Here is a 17,601-nt window from a genome sequence, read left to right as displayed (position 1 = left end):
CATTTAACAAAAAAATGTATTTACAATCTTTTCATTATTGTTTATTCACCTTTTAATTCTGTGATTCAACAATGGCAATTTAAGGCTTTATAACTTGTTTCCGTTATTAATTAATTAAGCATGGTTGTTTAATAATTTGTGATCTCTCTTTTTCTGTTTAGCCTCCAATACCACTGTAAGATATTAGCTCAGAGTATGATATGTATGAATATACAAATGAAGTGTAGTCCTGTAGAGTGCCAGGTCGACCACTCAAGATGTGTGTTTAATTCAAACCCAACCACCAAAGAACCCTGGTATCCACGATCTCGGATTCAAATCTGTACAAAATTAGTTGCCTGTAATAATGGGAAGAATCGTAAATGAGTCGTTCCTTCGATTCGACTCTTTATACTAAACCCACTGATATTTCAGTGACTAAACCAAAAAAACCGAGAATAGGTTTGGGAGAAACCGATTCTGTTGATGATTTGAATTATGAATTGGATAGGCGAAAGGGAACTAAATCTTCTCAATTACGATTCGAAGCAATCTTTCTTGAGGAGTCGAATAAGAATTGAAAATTGAAGACATTTAGTACGTATTCTTTAATTTAGTCGAACAGCAGTATGAAGAGAGATCAATGATCTATATATAATTGGGTAGGGGATCGTATGGTGTAAAATACAATTAAGGGTTCAATATTGAAGCTACTTCAGCGCCGCAGAATGAGCGGCTGGGAACTAAATAAAACCATTGTACGCTTGCGCGACTATATCGTGATTGTAAGGATGTTTATTTTACCAAGTCAACCAAAAGAACGGTCATTTTCGCAACACAAGCAAAAATTTACGCACAGTTGTAGAAAATTTATATAGAAATCAATGTTCAAAATACAAAACAGTACACTTTTACTGCATTGGTATAAAACGTGGTTTTATTCCTACTCTTACATCTGCTGCGCATGCGCCGTTTCATTTTATTTAGTTCTACCACTCAGTGGCGCTAGTTCATGCTTCAAATTTTACCAATACCAATAAATGGATTCCCTATATAGAGCTATATAGAGATCAGTGCGATAGAGTTTACAGTACAGGTAGTGGTGGGAAGGAAAAGAATCTGACGAATATTTTTTTTACGAATCCTTCTGAGAATCGATTCCTGAAAAAGGAATCGTTCATCCCATCATTAGTTGCCTTTACTAGGATTTGAATTTAAAAATCTCGACCACAAAATTAGCTGATTTGCGATGACGATTTTTTTTTCTAACCTCCCGGATCATCTTTGGGCATTACTTCAGAGAATGAGATGAATGACATTTTTCGTAGCGTGTGAAAACGCCGTCTGACCGGGTTTCGAACCCGATGACTTGTTTACCACTAGACGTTGGGTTTAATAATTGCGACACAATAATTAATTTTAGAATGAAACTGCCACAAGTTTCTTCCTTTTTTAATTTAGAACTTTTAAGCAACATAATATTAGATTTAAGTTCTATTTTACGATTCCATATTTATTTATAATAAAAACAATTAATTACCTTAGTTTTTGCACCTTCCTAAGTTATTCTACTCATTTCAAAATGATAAATTTTCCTTTTTTATAGCATTAATTTTATTTCATAGTCAAATCTTTCTTTAAAATCCTTCATTGGTTTTTTTTTTTTATTAAAAGTTTATCAAAATTAACTGGGATAGCTGAGATCCTTTTCTCACTTTTCATTCTCTATATTTTTCTTGATTAATCCTATTTTTGTTAAAATCTTATTTGACTTCATACTACTGAAACCTTTCTTAAGATCCAGAGATGACATGCAAGTAATTTTTAATTCAGCCTACTAAAGATTAATCCGAGTTAAAATTATCTCTCTTGTACTGATGTGGTTCTGACAATCAAACTAGGCTTCATCTATACAACTTCAGACCTATCCTGGTTACTGTTTAGGGTGAATAAGATATCAGAATGTTAGTGTTAGTGATTAGACTTATATTTTCCTTACATTTATTCTGACATTTTACTTACACTGAAGTGATTCTTATCAGTCAGTAAAACTACTGCTACTTTTTTGTCCTATAGTTTAAACTTAAGTTATTGCTGTGAGTTTTTTTTTGTTTATAAATACGTTAGGATAGAGATGAAAATTGTAAAAATCTGACCTGCTATGGTTTTTGTAAGTTTTCTAATAGTTTATTCTTAATGTACATATTTTTATAATGTTCTCTTTGTTTAGACAAAGAGAAATATTCATGTTAGTGAATTTATGTTTCTGAGGTGGCTCAAATCTTCTTTCTCCACAGTTGGGTGAAATATACCCGTCAATAATGACACATGTTGTCAGGTACACTTAAGTAATGCCTCTATGGGACTTGACATCTTATACTGCAAAGCGAATGGAAATGTTCTTAATAGCAGTGTCTCCAGATTCATCTATTTTATAATCGCTGGGAGCAATCAACCTAATGTTTGACTCATCCAGTACTATGAAATCACATCTCGTTCCACTGCAACTTTCCAAGTAAGGTTGTGAGCAGTCAACATTTTGTTCATGTTAATTTAAAGACACTTCATGCTCTAGATGCATTACATCCCCGGTCTCCGATTTGGTGTCCCACCTTGCCACATTCTAGGCATTTTTGAGGCTCCATGCACTCTACTGCTTCGTATCCCGCTCCCCCACAATTGAACCATAGGGCGTTGCGATTGGGCACACAGCAATTCCTCAACAGATGTCCCCAACCCCAGCATTTGTAACATTTCACTTCATCCGATCTAATCTCAATGCAGCAAGAATGCCAGCCTACCTTAATTCTGTATTTATTGACCACAAGTTTAGCAGCTGTTACCCCAGAGCAGGACTGTTACCTTTTGTGTTGTATCAAACATGGGTCTCATCAATGAGACTCGAATCGGGATATCAAATCCTACCTCTTTTTTGATCGCCGCATTGTCAATATACAAATCTTTCACATGGAAAACCATCATTGTGGTCAATCTTCTACCACAGCATCAGCGATCTTGTCACCCAGGCACCATGTTACACGAGCTTATATACGGATTTGAATACTAGACTGTGGATACCAGTGTTCTTTTGTGGTTGGTTTTCAATTAACCACACTTCACAGGAATGGATTGACCTGAGACTGTACAAGATACACTTCATTTACATTCATACATATCATCCTCTGAAGTAAAACCTCATGATGGTTCTGGAAGCTAAACAGAAAAAAAATAAAGTTGGGTATGCGGTAGCTTTATTTCTTAATAGACATTTACAATGAATGTTTCCTAACTGGTTATAAGTAGGGAGTGAAATATTCAAAGCTGATTATATTTAACTCATTAAATAGGAAAAATGTTGACATCGGAGTGAACATTATTGAAGGAATTTATGATAACCGTTTTCAGCTTTTTAATGGGCAGAAGCTAAGTGATAATTAAAATATATAAAAGATTGAGAAAGAGGAAAATCGGTTCATTAAAGAATTTTTACTTTTGTATCACAAGATATCTTTGATGACTGCATCAGCCAAGGTTAGGAATCAGAATAGAGAAGGTGTAGTTAAATCATTTAGATTTTGTTGATGTAGACCTAATTGTTAAATGCATAATAAAAGAGCTAACAGATAAGCCTCATGACTTAATTGAAGATATAAGAGATTTGCCTATTATGTGAACCTGAATAAATGCAGACTTCATCTCCATAAACTGTGAGCTAAAAAATTTGTTAATGAGCGAGTTCCAAATAAATAGTGTGAAGATAATTTACCTTCTCCACTAGAAAGGTAAAGGTGGTCAGTCTTCCGTAATTGTTTAGAGATGTGCTGTAGAGGTTGGAAGAGCATAATAAGAATTATTTAGATCAAAAGTAGACATAGAAATAAAAATAAAGTTATGAAGCAAATTTGATCCTCCTGCCTTAATATACACTACTGAAACTTGGACTTTGAATCATGACACAGAATAAGCCGAGAATGGTGGAAAGATATACTACAGGAATTACTAGAATGATTTTGAATTCTAAGGTAATATAAAATTCATTAAATATTATGTTTTGAGTTTCTTCTTTATAATCGTATGCTTCACAAAAATCAAGAGAATTCATGTCGACATATAAAATTCACGATTACAATTCTTCGTAAGTTAACATTAAGCTATTAATGGTTTTCAATGAACAATAATAATAATAAGATTTTTGAGCAATTCCGCACATTATTTATTATCCACCCGACGGATGAATCACTCTTGGATTTACAGTCCACTAAATGAATATTTTTAGGTTTTAGAACCAACAATCTTGTTGTTTAATAGTTCAAATATTCGACTAATGCCACCTTTTTAATCTTCAGCCATCTTATTGTTGCTCTGTATGGAGTCAACCTCCACCACAAACACCATGTGAAATTGCAGTTCAATTTCTTCACCAATGAGAACTTTCATCTGTGGTTTAAATGTGAACAGCTGTCCTGCTTTCAATCTGCCAGGTTTCTAATATCAGGAACCCTTCTAAGAAGTGACAAAGTAAAAGGATCATCGAGAGCTGCCAGATCGACCACGACCACTATGTCCTTATCCACACTACCAAGACAGGAATCCTTATTGTCTTCCACATAACTATAAGCAGCTTTAGGCCAGCATTTAACTATCAGACCCACCACTTCATCATCCTCGATCCAATTTATGAAAACGCACAGTCTGTTTTAAGTGATGCAAGGACGGTCATTTCAAGGCCGACTGTCATGTGAATGTTAGAGGTGTTGATCTTTGCAGCAGAGGCGTAGGCTGCCAGTCAGGAAAAGATGATTAAATTACTTTTAACGAAAGCTAATCATAGCCCTCTCTTGCATGATTTGACTGAGGAGTTGGCTAAACAGATGGATGTTGATTTTGTTATCATGTCCGAGCCAAACAAGTATGTCGCATCTGGTGTGCAGATAGAAATGGTGATGTTAATGGTAGAGTTCATTGGAGACTGGCAGAGAGAGGAGATGGCTTGATAGTCTTGGAGTTAACACCAGCTGTACTTGTTGGGGTGTACCCCAAATTGTGACATTCCCCATTATGCTGAGTTCATGAATAGGTTACATGAACTGGTCACTCGAGCAAGAAGAAGGGTCATAATACTGGGCGACTTCAATTGCAAGATAATAGAAGCTGGCTGCATTGTCACTAACAGGTGGGAAGAGATCCTTGTGTATTTAATGCACTGGCATGGACTACATTGCCTAAATGATGGTGGATGTGATGTGGATTCCCACATACATGGCTAGAGGACATTCTTCAGTCCTCAAACTCGTTATTCTAGACCTTTGCTTCTTGAAAGTGCTTAGGGAGGATATTGCTAGCGATCATCTAGACATGTCAATTGAGTTGCAAGGTCTGTCACTGAAAGTGAGGGTCAGTGGCCCGCCGTTCTGTATGTCCAACTGGTAGGTGGACATGGTTGTAAATAGAGTAGTAGAGAGTGATTGTTCAATTGAAATTAACTCCAGAGGGGCTTCAAGAGATTATCAAAGATGAGATTGCATGGTTTGAGATGAAGTATCAGGATTTCAAGCCGGTATATTGGTAGACCCCCCAAGAATTGCGTAGATGCGGAGGAAGTTACAATCCAGCCAGCGATGTTTGCAGCAGTTGGGTCGAAATGATAGGGCGGAGTATGTTGAGGCTGCTTGAGATTATAGAGATTGCAGACATGCCCTCGATTATGAGATTAAGACAGTAAAGCGCAACAAATGGATGGAGCTGCGCGAGGATTTGGATAGAGATCGCTGAGGGAGGGCCTACCAGATAGATTGTGATGAAGAGATTTGGTAGGCGCCTCCCTGTATTGATGATGGATAGGGCGAGTGTGAGGTGGAAAGACCCTTCCCTTGCGCCAAATGAAGAATAGTTGGCTCTCCAGTTTTTGGGAAAAGTAGATATACTGTTGATAAAATTATCATGGCAATAAACAGATTGGAGAATGAGAAAAGTCTGAGACTGGATGGAATCCTGACCAAGGTACTAAAGGGCCTTTTTGGAGGGTGCCATAGTACAAATTTTCAATAAAAAACAGGAAGGTGGGACATTTCCAGTCTGTTAGAAGGAAAAACGGCTTGTCTTCCTTCCCAAACATGGTGCTGATGACATGGCTGGAGGGTTTGGACTGTTATGTCTCCTTAACAATTTGGTTAAAGTTGCTGAAAGGTTGTTGGCATCAAGATTTAAGAAGGAGCTCAACAGAGAAGGTGGTATACATGAAAATCATATCAATTTTGTGCCAGGCTGATTGGCCACTGAAGCTGTATCTTGAGTGGTACACTGGGCTAAGGAGGTTAGACAAGGCACATGGAGGATGAAAGGTATCCCTGTTTTGGTGTTCTTGGATATCTGGAATGTGTTTGGTTCCGTGCCTTGGGATGTTATAATGTCTGTCCTGTAAATAAGGGCATTAGTAATTACCAGATTGAGTAAGTTGGCAATTATTTAAATGCGAGATGGATCAAGACGGAGACTTTGGAAGGGTGTTTCAGTTTCCTGATGTTTGAACCCTGAGGGAGTCCCACAGGGTTCAGTGTTGAGCCCCCTCCTTTGGGACATTGTTTTTGATGACATATTGGATGTTCAGTTGCCGCAGCATATGCAGTCAATAGCTTATGCGGATGATTTAGTCCTTATGATTAGTGGCAGGACAGAACAGGAGATCCTGCACAGGGGCAATAATAAGCTTGATTTGATCCACGTATGGCTGAGAGATCACGATCTGGAACTTGCTCTTGATAAGTGTCGATAAGATTCCTTAACAAAGAAACGTAGAGTTGTTCCCATCAAGTTGGTGGTCAGGAATCACCGCATACAAGAAAGCCTTAAGGTGAAGTACCTTGGTGTGACAATCAACAAGTCACTATGGTTCAGTGAAAACGTTTTGGAGTGCTGTGAAAGGGCTGAAAGAACTCTTAAGGCATCTGATGACTTCACAGGTTGGACCGCGGGCATCTAAACATTGAGCCATTATGTCGGTGGTTTTCCATTATGTTATATGCCACACCTGGCAGGAAGGATGCAGTTAGTATACAGAGGAACCGAGGCAGACTAGAGAGATTTCATCGAACAGCCTTGTTATGTGTGGTGGCAGCCCCATAGAACGGCTTCTTATCATGTGGTTTGTGTAATGGTCAAGACCCCTCCGAATTTGATTACTAAGCATGTCCATAAGTCTGAAGGTGGTGACAGTGCTGAAGTTAGAAATGAAACACTAAGAATATGGCAAGACAGATGGAACTTGGGTGTCAAGGCTGGATGGATGAGGAGATTAATTCCTGATTTAAGAGTATGGTATAATAGAAGGTTTGGCGAGACAAGTTTTTATCTGATGCAAATGTTATCTGGTCATGGTAATTTTGAAGTGCATTTGTATGGAATTGGGAGGAGGGAGTCGCCTGACTGTATGTATTGTGGTGAACAGGACGGTTGAGCACACCCTCTTAAAGTGTGAGGAATGGATGGAACAATGTAGTTGGGCTGCTATTGAAAATCTGGAGCCGAAGGACATAGTTGCATATATGCTGACGTCACAGAGTAACTGGAGGAGTACTCGAGGAAGGTGCTTCGATGCAACGATATGGAAGGTAGAAGAAGAAGGTATTAGTGTAGGGTTGGGTGAACAGCCTCAATCGGGAGAGCTGGCATGCCGGTTTTGATGATCGATTGAGGACTCCAAGTGAGACTAGTTTAGGGGATACAAATGAAAAGACCCAATACCGGTGGGGGAATCCAGTAATGGACTACCCGCATTAGAGTGGACAATAAAGAATGTAAAGATCCAACTGGGGGGGCTGACCTGCCATGCTGGACTTACTGCCTGTAGGGGGGAGGCCCCTTAGAGTTAAAGGACACTCCCCTGGGCTGAGTTTTACTTAATGTCCAGCCCGGGGGAGTAGAAGAAAAAAAAATTAGTGGCTTAAAAGTGAAGTAAAGTAAGTTAATACATTTTTTGCTTTTAAGTGAATCTATTTAAGTTTATTAATAAGATCATTTACTATTAATTTTTATCTGTGATTATTATCTAAGTAAATCATCATTTTTTTCCTTGGCTAAGGCCGATTACATATATTAATTCAAATAAAGGTTTATAATTATTAATATAAAACTCTAATAAATTAAGCAACATCAATTTATGTAATGTTTTAAACAGACTTTCAGTACTGAATTACCAACATACAGAAAATAAATTTGTAGCCTAAAGGTACTAATCAGTGAATAAATGGAATGCAGCATCGACCATTACCATGTAACATTCAGCCTCATAGTTCTTGTAGTCCGAACTACTCCTTGACACTGGAGGTGTTATATGGACATTAGAATGTAAGAGTATCGTCTCAGCCAGGGAACTCAAAGTTGGTTGCAATTATTTTAAAACAAAAGGAATTTAAGAATAGGAACCACTAGGGAGTAACGGTAGAATATATAAATAGAACATAGGATTAACTAAGAATGCTGAGGTTAAAAGAAATGTAAGATACAAATTTATTATAAGTTCATATTATAAATTAGTTCATTTTGTAAAAATAATTATTTAACATGAAATTCTTTCAAACATGACTATAATAAATAATCAGTACTATGATAATGTAAATTCACTAAACACACTAACATACGGATTAAATAAAAAGTTCATGCATACATTATAAATTTAACTTTTAAAAAAAATCAATAAAATACAACAAGGGTAAACAGAAATTGCACAAGGTTGAATAAAATTAATATATTATCAAATTCTATTATTACAAATACATATTCAATGAGGTGTAATAATTCTCAAGAATGTAATAAACTTTAAATTTAATAATGAATAAAATTACACCAGGAGTTCTGAATATGTTCTGAATTTTGAGCAAAAGAGATTCCTACATAACTACCATGTGGTGGTACTAAGTTACCATGTGGTGTGCTGTGTCACTGTATACCATAATAGGCTTTATTATTTTGAAAACGAGGATGGTGATGAGCTCATGTCACATCAGATTGATATTTTGATGTGTTGAAAAACTTTGTGCCACAAAAACTACTCATTTCCAAAAATTATTGACACTTGGTTTCAACAAGGTGAATCAACATCACACAGCATGAATATCAATGGTTGCTATATGCCAATTGTTTGGCAATAATATAATTTCAAGATGTGACATTCCATGGCCTCCCACATCTCCTGATTTGTTGGTGTCCGATTTCTTCTTGTGGGGTCATCTTAGAGGCAAAGTGGTTAGTGGTCGACCTGCTACGACAGAAGAACTCAAAGCCAAGACCTGAACTGCAATTTTTGAAATTCCTGTTGAAATGTTGCATCAAACCATGCAGAGTTTCACCACAAGAATGCAGGAATGTCTATGCAGACAACTTTAAAAAATAGCGTTTTTTTTCAATTATTCATAAATGATATGCTTTTTCAGCACCAAAATATGTAGACAGTAAGTAGTAATGAAAATCATAACAGTCCAATATAATTTAATAATAATCAAGGCACAGCAGTCAAGGGATTTTCTTCCTATCATGCAAGATAACACCATTCAGATTACATCCATCAGTTTCAGTATAAAAATATAGATACTAATCAACTATATTATGTGTAATATAAACAATTATATTATACATATTTCAGATTTCTTGATTCAGAAACAAAATATGTACATTGTAAGTAGTAATGAAAATCATAGTCAAATACAATTTAATAATAATCAACGCACAGCAATCAAGGAAATTTCCTTCCTATAATGTAAAATAACACCATTCAGATTACATCCGTCAGTTTCAGTATAAAAATATAGAATATCACTGCTTGATTCTATTATAGCCATATCACCAAAAAGGAAAGTGCATGTTGAATTCTTTGGATGTATTTCTGATAACAGCGGGATTAAATTTATTTGTTTATAAATTTCCTCTTCAGTTATTATATCATTTTCGTTTCTTTGTTCCAATTCCTTTTTTATAACAAATCTGTAAAATTGACCAGCTCTGTTTGATTCTTTTTCCTGAATAAATTCATTCTCAAATTCTTTATTAATATATTGTATTTTTTGCAACATACAATCTAAAGATTTTTCAAAAATAAATTGACTTATATTTTCTTTTTTTACGTTATGTTTATCATTAAAATACGCATCTTGAGTAGTTTCATGACAAACAGAATAAGTAAAAGCTTTGAAGTACATATCATATTTTATGTTTCTTGATTCAACATCAAAATATTTACAATAATATTCAAATTTACAAACTGCATGATGAAAATCATATACCTGATATTTTTTAATCATTTCAAATATTTTATAAAACAGCAAACGCTGCCTACGAGTTAATATATTTTCATCATTACAATGAGTGCTGTATCGTATGACAGATGTTTTTGTTAATTTTTCCAGTTCTAATAAACCTACAATGTTAAATTCAAATGAAAAATTATTTCTCTGATTAACCATCCATTTACTTGTTTGTAAACACTTCAACATTTCATTACCAAATTTCTTAATCATACATTGTTTAACATGATCGATGCTACTGACCAAAATTTTATTCAAAGATTTTAATTCGAGATGCACTTTATAAATATAATCTAATTTATCAATTTCTTTATTTATTGCCTGTTTCGTTAGCTTTACAATTAAACAACCACAGCGATGCATTTCTGTTAAATCCTTAAAATTTACAGGAAAATCTGGTAAAAATATTTCTAATAATCTATTGAAATCATCTACAGAATTTTCCAAGAATTTTGTCACATCCTGCACTTTCAAAAAATTTCTAATTTTATGCGATATGATATTATCTATAATAATTTCAACATCCAATTTACATCTACTTATTATATATTTCAATGTGGATTCAGAAACAACACAATTGAAACTGAAAAGCAACATTTTGGATATGGCTGAATAATCAAGTTTACCATTATTTTTATATTGATAAAATGCGATAGTACCATATAAGCCGACATTAGCACCACAATAAACCCTAGCAATTTTTGACATATTGTTTGCCAATTTATATGCCTCCGATCCCTCAACAATAACTGTCCCTACTTTAATACCTTTAAAGGCAGCTGCAGCTCCAACAGCACAACCTCCAACCCCACTAATTAACATTTCAGCTACAACTAAATTTGTTTTTGAATCCTTGAAATCAATGCCACCTTCATGTTTCTCAATATCATGCAGTTTGCTTACACCAGATCCTAATGCATACAACCCACTCACAGATGATATAGCACCTGCTGCAATTAAAGTACCTGCACCAACCGGATTACAAATTAAAACACCAGCAGAACAGACTGCAGCAAAATTAACTCCAAAATCTAACCCATTCTTTATAATACTTTTCAGTGAACAAGCCACAGACATTTCACAAATTACTTCAAGAGAATCTGTCCCTTTATAAAGACCATTTTGAGGATACATAATCATGCATTTAGGCAGTTTATTATTAGACAAGAAGTCAGACCATGATTCGTACTGCCTACAGTGCATATCAATTAAAATGAAGGAATCGGATAACCCTGTAGTATAATAATTATTATCTGAATCGTAATTAACATCTAATGATGTTCTAAAAACAACAAATTTAAATTCTTGTAGATCACTTTTTGTTAAACATGAAATAAATGTGCAACCAAAATAATAATATTCACATTTAGAATATGACTTTATTTTGTTTACTATTTTTTCTTTCAAACTATCGAGTTTTTCATCTTCAGGCATTGCTACTTTAAGAGCGAATTGTACCTTTTCATTTAACTGATCTAGATCAAGCTTATCCCATAAACGGTCTCCCATCTCCACAAACCTCTGTTGTTGGAACATCCATTGTGTTTGAAGCCATTTTGCAAAGACCTCCGCCTAAAATAATAAACGTATATTTCAGATAAAAATTTTATAAATAAAAAAAACCAATTAAGATTAATTTACTGCACACAAGTATGTCGCACAAGAATTAGGTGAGTGTGACTATGTACATGTTTATTTTCAAATGACTGTGAAAATAAGCAAAATCTCTTCTAAGAGAAAATGAATAGTTAACTCTTCTGAATACTTACAAGCAAGGACTTCAAAATTTGTTACTAGAAATAGTTGAATTCACACTTTTACTTTCACAAATTTTTTCTTCATTTTGTATTTAATTAGAAAAATATATAAACTGATCTAAAATGCGTTTTTAAATTTGTTTTTATTTTTTTGTTAAATTTTAAATACTGCAAAAAATATACATTGAAAGCTTTTGTATAATTTTATTTCAAGGGGTGTGGATCCATTTATGAATTTATGAAATTTTTTTTGTTTTACTGTTTTATTAAATGTCTTGAACCAGGAAGTAATTGGTCTTAGTTTGGCTGCTGAACAATTTCAACTTTTGCATCATCAAAATGTTGCATCCTTGACAATATTGAATTAAGTTGTCTGTAGCTAAACATTCAATGGTTCTGGAAGTTATGTACTTTCTCCAGTATTTAACCTTGAGACTTCTTAATGGCCATAGCAAGGGCAAGTTTTACAAGAAATTGTCATCTTCTTAGGTAAACAAAAAGCGGGTCAATATCTATGTCCAACTCATGGAATATGAGAGATTACACCAGCTGATGAACTGGTAAATACTTTTCGTTACAGGCTAATACTTATGTAAAAAAAAAAATGCAGTTTAGCCTTATTCCATCATATACTGTGTTTTGTGGAGTTACTCAATCAATTGGAAATATTGTTCAATGTTTCTCTATCATCAGAATCAATGGAATTGCTTATGTATGTGGAACAAAAGTTTGGTGCTGCAGCAGCAGCAAACGTTTGTTCCACATACATAATATAATAGAGAGAGGTTAATAGAAAAGGAGAAAATAAGACGTCTAGTTAATAGAAAGAAAAAAAGAGAGGTTGGTTACTTGAATTTAGGCTGAAACTGAAAACATTTTTAGATTATAGCAAAACTAAATGAAACAACATTGTTTTAAGACAATAAAAATTGTGAATTAGGTTTTGATTCTTACAATATTATCGGAGAGGTATCTGTTGAGAGCCAGACTAAGGAATGACTCCTGAAAGAGGGCACAGCTCTTTCAGTAGTTGTTACGCGTGTAGGTCAGGAGGACTTAAACAGCCATATCAACATCACTCAATCTTCTGAGTGCAGTGCAGCTGAAAGCAATGGATAACTACAGCTGCTTTTTTTCCAAGAAAATATAACTTTCTACATTTTCATACAATAAAGATGAAAATGTTACCAAGCCTTCCTTGGTAAAATATTACAAAGGTAGACTAGGCCCTATTCACATATCTGGGTGTGGACTACTAAGGAAGGGATTACCAGAAAATTAAATTTTACATTACACAAGTCTGAGTGTGGAATGTTAGAAGTCTAAAAAAGGTCGGTAGGTTAGAAAATTTAAAAGATAGAAATGGATAGATTAAATGTAGATGTGGTAGGAATTAGCGAGGTTTGGTGGGAAGAAGAAAACGACTTTTGGTCAGCTGATTTTAGAATAATTAACATGGCTTCAAATAGGGCAGGCAGGAGTAGGTTTCGTAATGAACAACAAAATAGGGAAGAGAGTAGAGTACTTCAAAATGCATAGCGACAGAATCATTATAATAAGTTTAAAATCAAAATCTAGCCGACAACAACTGTAATGTCTATATGCCTACAAGTGTCCATAATGATGATGAGGTAGAGTATGTATACAAAGAAATTGATGAAGTAATTTAACACATAAAATGATAAAAATTTAATAATAGTTGGAGATTGGAATGCACCATTAGATAAGGCGAGGAAGGAAAAATTGTGGGTGAATGTTGGCTGGGCAAAAGGAATGAGAGGGGACCGACTTATAGATATTTGCACAAAGTATAATTCAGTAATTGCCAACACCCAATTTAAAAATCATAACAGAAGAACAGACACATGGAAAAAGTGAGGTGATACTGCAAGGTATCAGATAGATTATATCATGGTCAAGCAAAGATTTAGAAAACTTGTTGACTGCAAAGCTTACCCTGGCTACATTGATAGCGACCATAATTTATTGATAATGAACTGTAGATTTGGGTTTAAAAACCTGAAGAAAAGGTGTCAGATGAATCGGTATGATTTAGAGAAGCTTGAGGAAGAGGAGCTAAAGAAGTTTTTTGAGGACATTGTAAGAGGTTTGAGGAGGATAAAAAGGGGAGAAACAATACTGACATCTGAATTTAAGAGAGCATTAAAAGATTTGAATGGCAGAAAGGATCCTGAAATAGACGGCATACCTGGAGAATTACTGCGTAGTGCAGATGAGGAAGCGATAAATAAGAAAGAATGGTGTAATTTTTATGAAAAAAGGGAAGTTCTGTCAGACTTCAAAAACAGTGTTATAGTCATGATAACAAAGAATACTGGAGCAGATAAATTTGAATACAGAACAATTAGCTTAACTAGTCATTCATCAAAAATCTTAACTAGGCTTCTGAACAGAAGAATTGAGAGGAGAGTGGAAAAAGTGTTACGAGATCAATTTGGTTTCAGGAAAAGTACAGGGACAAGGGATGCAATTTTAGCACTCAGATTAATAGCAGAAACAATGTTAAAGAAAAACAAACCAACATACGTGGCATTTATAGACCTAGAAAAGGCATTCAATAACGTAGACTGGAATAAAATGTACAGCATTTAAAAAAAGTTAGGGTTCAAGTACAGAGATAGAAGAACAATTACTAACGTTTTTAGACCAAAGACTTTGAAAGTAATACAGTTAACTTTTTAAAAATCAGTACACACACTGCATATTAAGAAGTGTTGTTATCTGCTTAGCTCCATTTAGGTAAAAGGATCATCAGGACTCTTTTGTAAAAAGCACTGGATTATATTGTTTATCTCTTTACCAGTTAACTTGTACTGACAAACTTACTATTGCATCGTTGATGAAATTAATTTTTTTTTAACAAATGTTCGATATTAATTTAAAACAGTCATTTTTAATCTATCTATTTTAGTCGTCAGGGATCATCTGTAACTAAGAGCGATGCTATTTTGAGTTCTTCCCACTCCCACAACATTTTTCCCTCTACAATAATATTTGACAATTTTAACCAACCACCACTATAAATGAATAATAGAAGAAAATATATACTTACATTCAAACAATGTATATTTTTAACTAAAATAAATTTATTGGATTACATTTTTAATTATTTGGATGCAACATATACAAAATGATCTAAAAATAATTACGTTGAACACAAATCAAAAGTTAAAAGAATGAAAATATTGCAGTATTACTTCCCAGACAAGTATCAACTTATACATTGTTGGCAAGTGTTGTACTTATAAATAATAAATTGAATACTTCTTAAAGGTGTTATTATTTTTATTTATATTGTTACAATTCAGTTGGTTAAAAACTGAATTCTATGGAAATCGTGATGTATTAGTTTGAGATTTACGTTTATTATAACAAGGTATATAAAAAGGTAACCTTTTTTATATACCCATCACAAGTACTCATCCGTAGGGTAGTATATTCTCTGCTACTACATTACTGAGAATGTCTCGGTGAATTATACTTGATGATAACTGTACATTCTATCTTCCATTTCTTTACGGGGTTAACTTTGAAATATTGTTTATCAAACGGATTCAACTTTTGTAGATAATCATTTATGTTCTTCTCACAACTCACTATGTAATGTGATTTATGGACAGACAACAATTTGCCATTAAACACTGATTAGTTATTTAGGCATGTTACATGATCGAGTCAGATCAATAAATAATTGTTTTGAGAAGTAAACATATGGAATAATAATTAGATAATTAAATATCAGAGTAACTATAAATAAAAATATCAATAAAACATAGAATATCTTTTTCACCTTAGGGTCTTTTGTATTATTGTTTTTAAGATCTAAAACCATTATGATCCCTTTTTATGACTTTATGAACACTATTTGCATACCTGCAAAAAAAAAAACACATATATATATATATAAGACATGTACCTAAGAAATATCTAAATAACTAATAAATATTTTACCAAAATACATCCTAACTGTAGAATATGATATTGGATAAATTAAAATATTTTACTGTATAGCTCATTCTTCTGTTTAATAATTTTGTAGCTTTAATATTTAAAATACTTTTTAATGATTACAATTAGTTATATAAGGTAAAGAAATAAAAATGGCAATATGCTCTCTTGCGAGACCAGTATGATTTCTCTGAAGAAATTATCTTTATTATATTTCAATTCTTCATTAATTATATTATTTTTGGAATCATCAGAAACTTTTTTGCCTGATAAGAGATGATCAAATGACTGATAGATGTACACAACAAATTAGATTCCGCTCTAAAGGATTCTTTCCTTTCATTTTCGATTAAAAAATGAGTTGTAAAATTTAAACATCCAAAACCTACAACTGATAAAAATCATCATAAAAATCCACAATGCTGTACCAGTTTTCGCCAATAAAAATGTATGATATTTTTACTAATAAAATAAAGTAACATAAAAGATTAACAAAATTATTATAAGCAGCTAGACAACCAGCAGAAAAAATATAAAATAGGTTTGCATAATATTTAATGGTAATCTATACAGATATATATATATATAAACAAATTTTTTTTTTCTTAATAATTAATGTTATTATATGATATGTTACATTTAATGTAACATATCATATAATAAATTTATATATAAATTACTTACTGCCAAACTGGAGTTCCCGGGTACGATTCTTGTACGAAAAATCGAATTTGTTCTTTTGATAGAACTGTTCTCGAGGTTTAAAAGGAAAATACAAAACATTCACAAAAAAACCAATTAATGCATTAACTTAAAAAAAATTATCAGAAACGCTATAAAGTTAATGTAAGGTAATACTATTATAAAATGCAAGTTTATTACTGTCTTTAATCAAAAATTTAATTTTCTCACTATTGTAATAAAAGCAGATAAGCAATTAATTACATATATATATACATACCGAGATAACTTTTTCTTCTTAAAATAATTTCCACGCAGATTCCTCCTACCACCCAATGTCTAAGACAGTACAGGACTTAAACTTTCTAAATATCACAAATACTGGTTTTGTTTTACTACCATAGAGAAACCGTAACTAACCGACCTCGTTGTATATATAATTTAATACTAAAATAATTTTTCAAACTAATAATTTTAAAGTCGTTCTCAATTAGTACCATGATTCTGTTGTTGTGAATTTGCATTTAATTTTCTTTGTTCATCAAATGTCCATGTTTTCTACACAAATTATTTTGAAGAATAAATGCACCGATCTAAGTAGCAATTTGTTATATTTAGAAAAAATACTGTAATTCCCCGAAAAATAACCTGATTCCGAATGACCGCCTTTTTTAAAATAGCGAAACTTAACAAATGAGTTCGACATAAAATAAAGTAAAATATATACTTGAAATAAAGTGTAGATAACGAAATACGTTAAGATTAACATTGGTCTGGAAACGCTCCGTTAGCGAAACATTTCGTTCTGATTGGTGGGCAAAGACTGAAATAAAACCATACTGACATTCTAGGAAGCCAAAAAATTATGGAGGTAAACTTGATTGCTTTTGATATTAAAAAAGGAAAATAAAAACACGTTC

General features: G+C 33.4%; 1 protein-coding gene across 2 annotated transcripts; it reads right to left on the bottom strand.

Moving 5' to 3' along the window:
• Positions 1 to 8,460: 8,460 nt before the first annotated feature.
• Positions 8,461 to 17,114, bottom strand: LOC142328250 (uncharacterized). 2 transcript variants are annotated; one of them, XM_075371901.1, is made up of 3 exons: positions 16,962 to 17,114; positions 15,843 to 15,925; positions 8,461 to 11,846 (listed from the first exon to the last, which is right to left on the bottom strand). In XM_075371901.1, exons 2-3 carry the CDS (start codon positions 15,882 to 15,884, stop codon positions 9,693 to 9,695), a joined length of 2,196 nt encoding a protein of 731 aa, XP_075228016.1. In that variant the 5' UTR covers positions 15,885 to 15,925; positions 16,962 to 17,114; the 3' UTR covers positions 8,461 to 9,692. The 2 variants fall into 2 exon arrangements, with proteins under 2 accessions (XP_075228016.1, XP_075228017.1); XM_075371902.1 differs by lacking the exon at positions 16,962 to 17,114 and adding an exon at positions 16,685 to 16,923.
• Between the last annotated feature and the right edge of the window lie 487 nt (positions 17,115 to 17,601).

This window comes from Lycorma delicatula, chromosome 7 (genome assembly GCF_047948215.1).
Source record: "Lycorma delicatula isolate Av1 chromosome 7, ASM4794821v1, whole genome shotgun sequence".
Lineage (NCBI taxonomy): Eukaryota > Metazoa > Arthropoda > Insecta > Hemiptera > Fulgoridae > Lycorma > Lycorma delicatula.
The sequence above is the reverse complement of the archived record's forward strand: the minus strand, read 5'-3'. Positions and strand labels throughout refer to the sequence as shown.

Coding starts and splice junctions, on each gene's coding strand:
- LOC142328250 (XM_075371901.1), bottom strand. CDS start 15,884: ATGGTTTTAGATCTTAAAAACAATAATACAAAAGACCCTAAG. Junction 11,847..15,842: donor ATAATACAAAAGACCCTAAG/GTGAAAAAGATA, acceptor TTATTATTTTAG/GCGGAGGTCTTTGCAAAATG.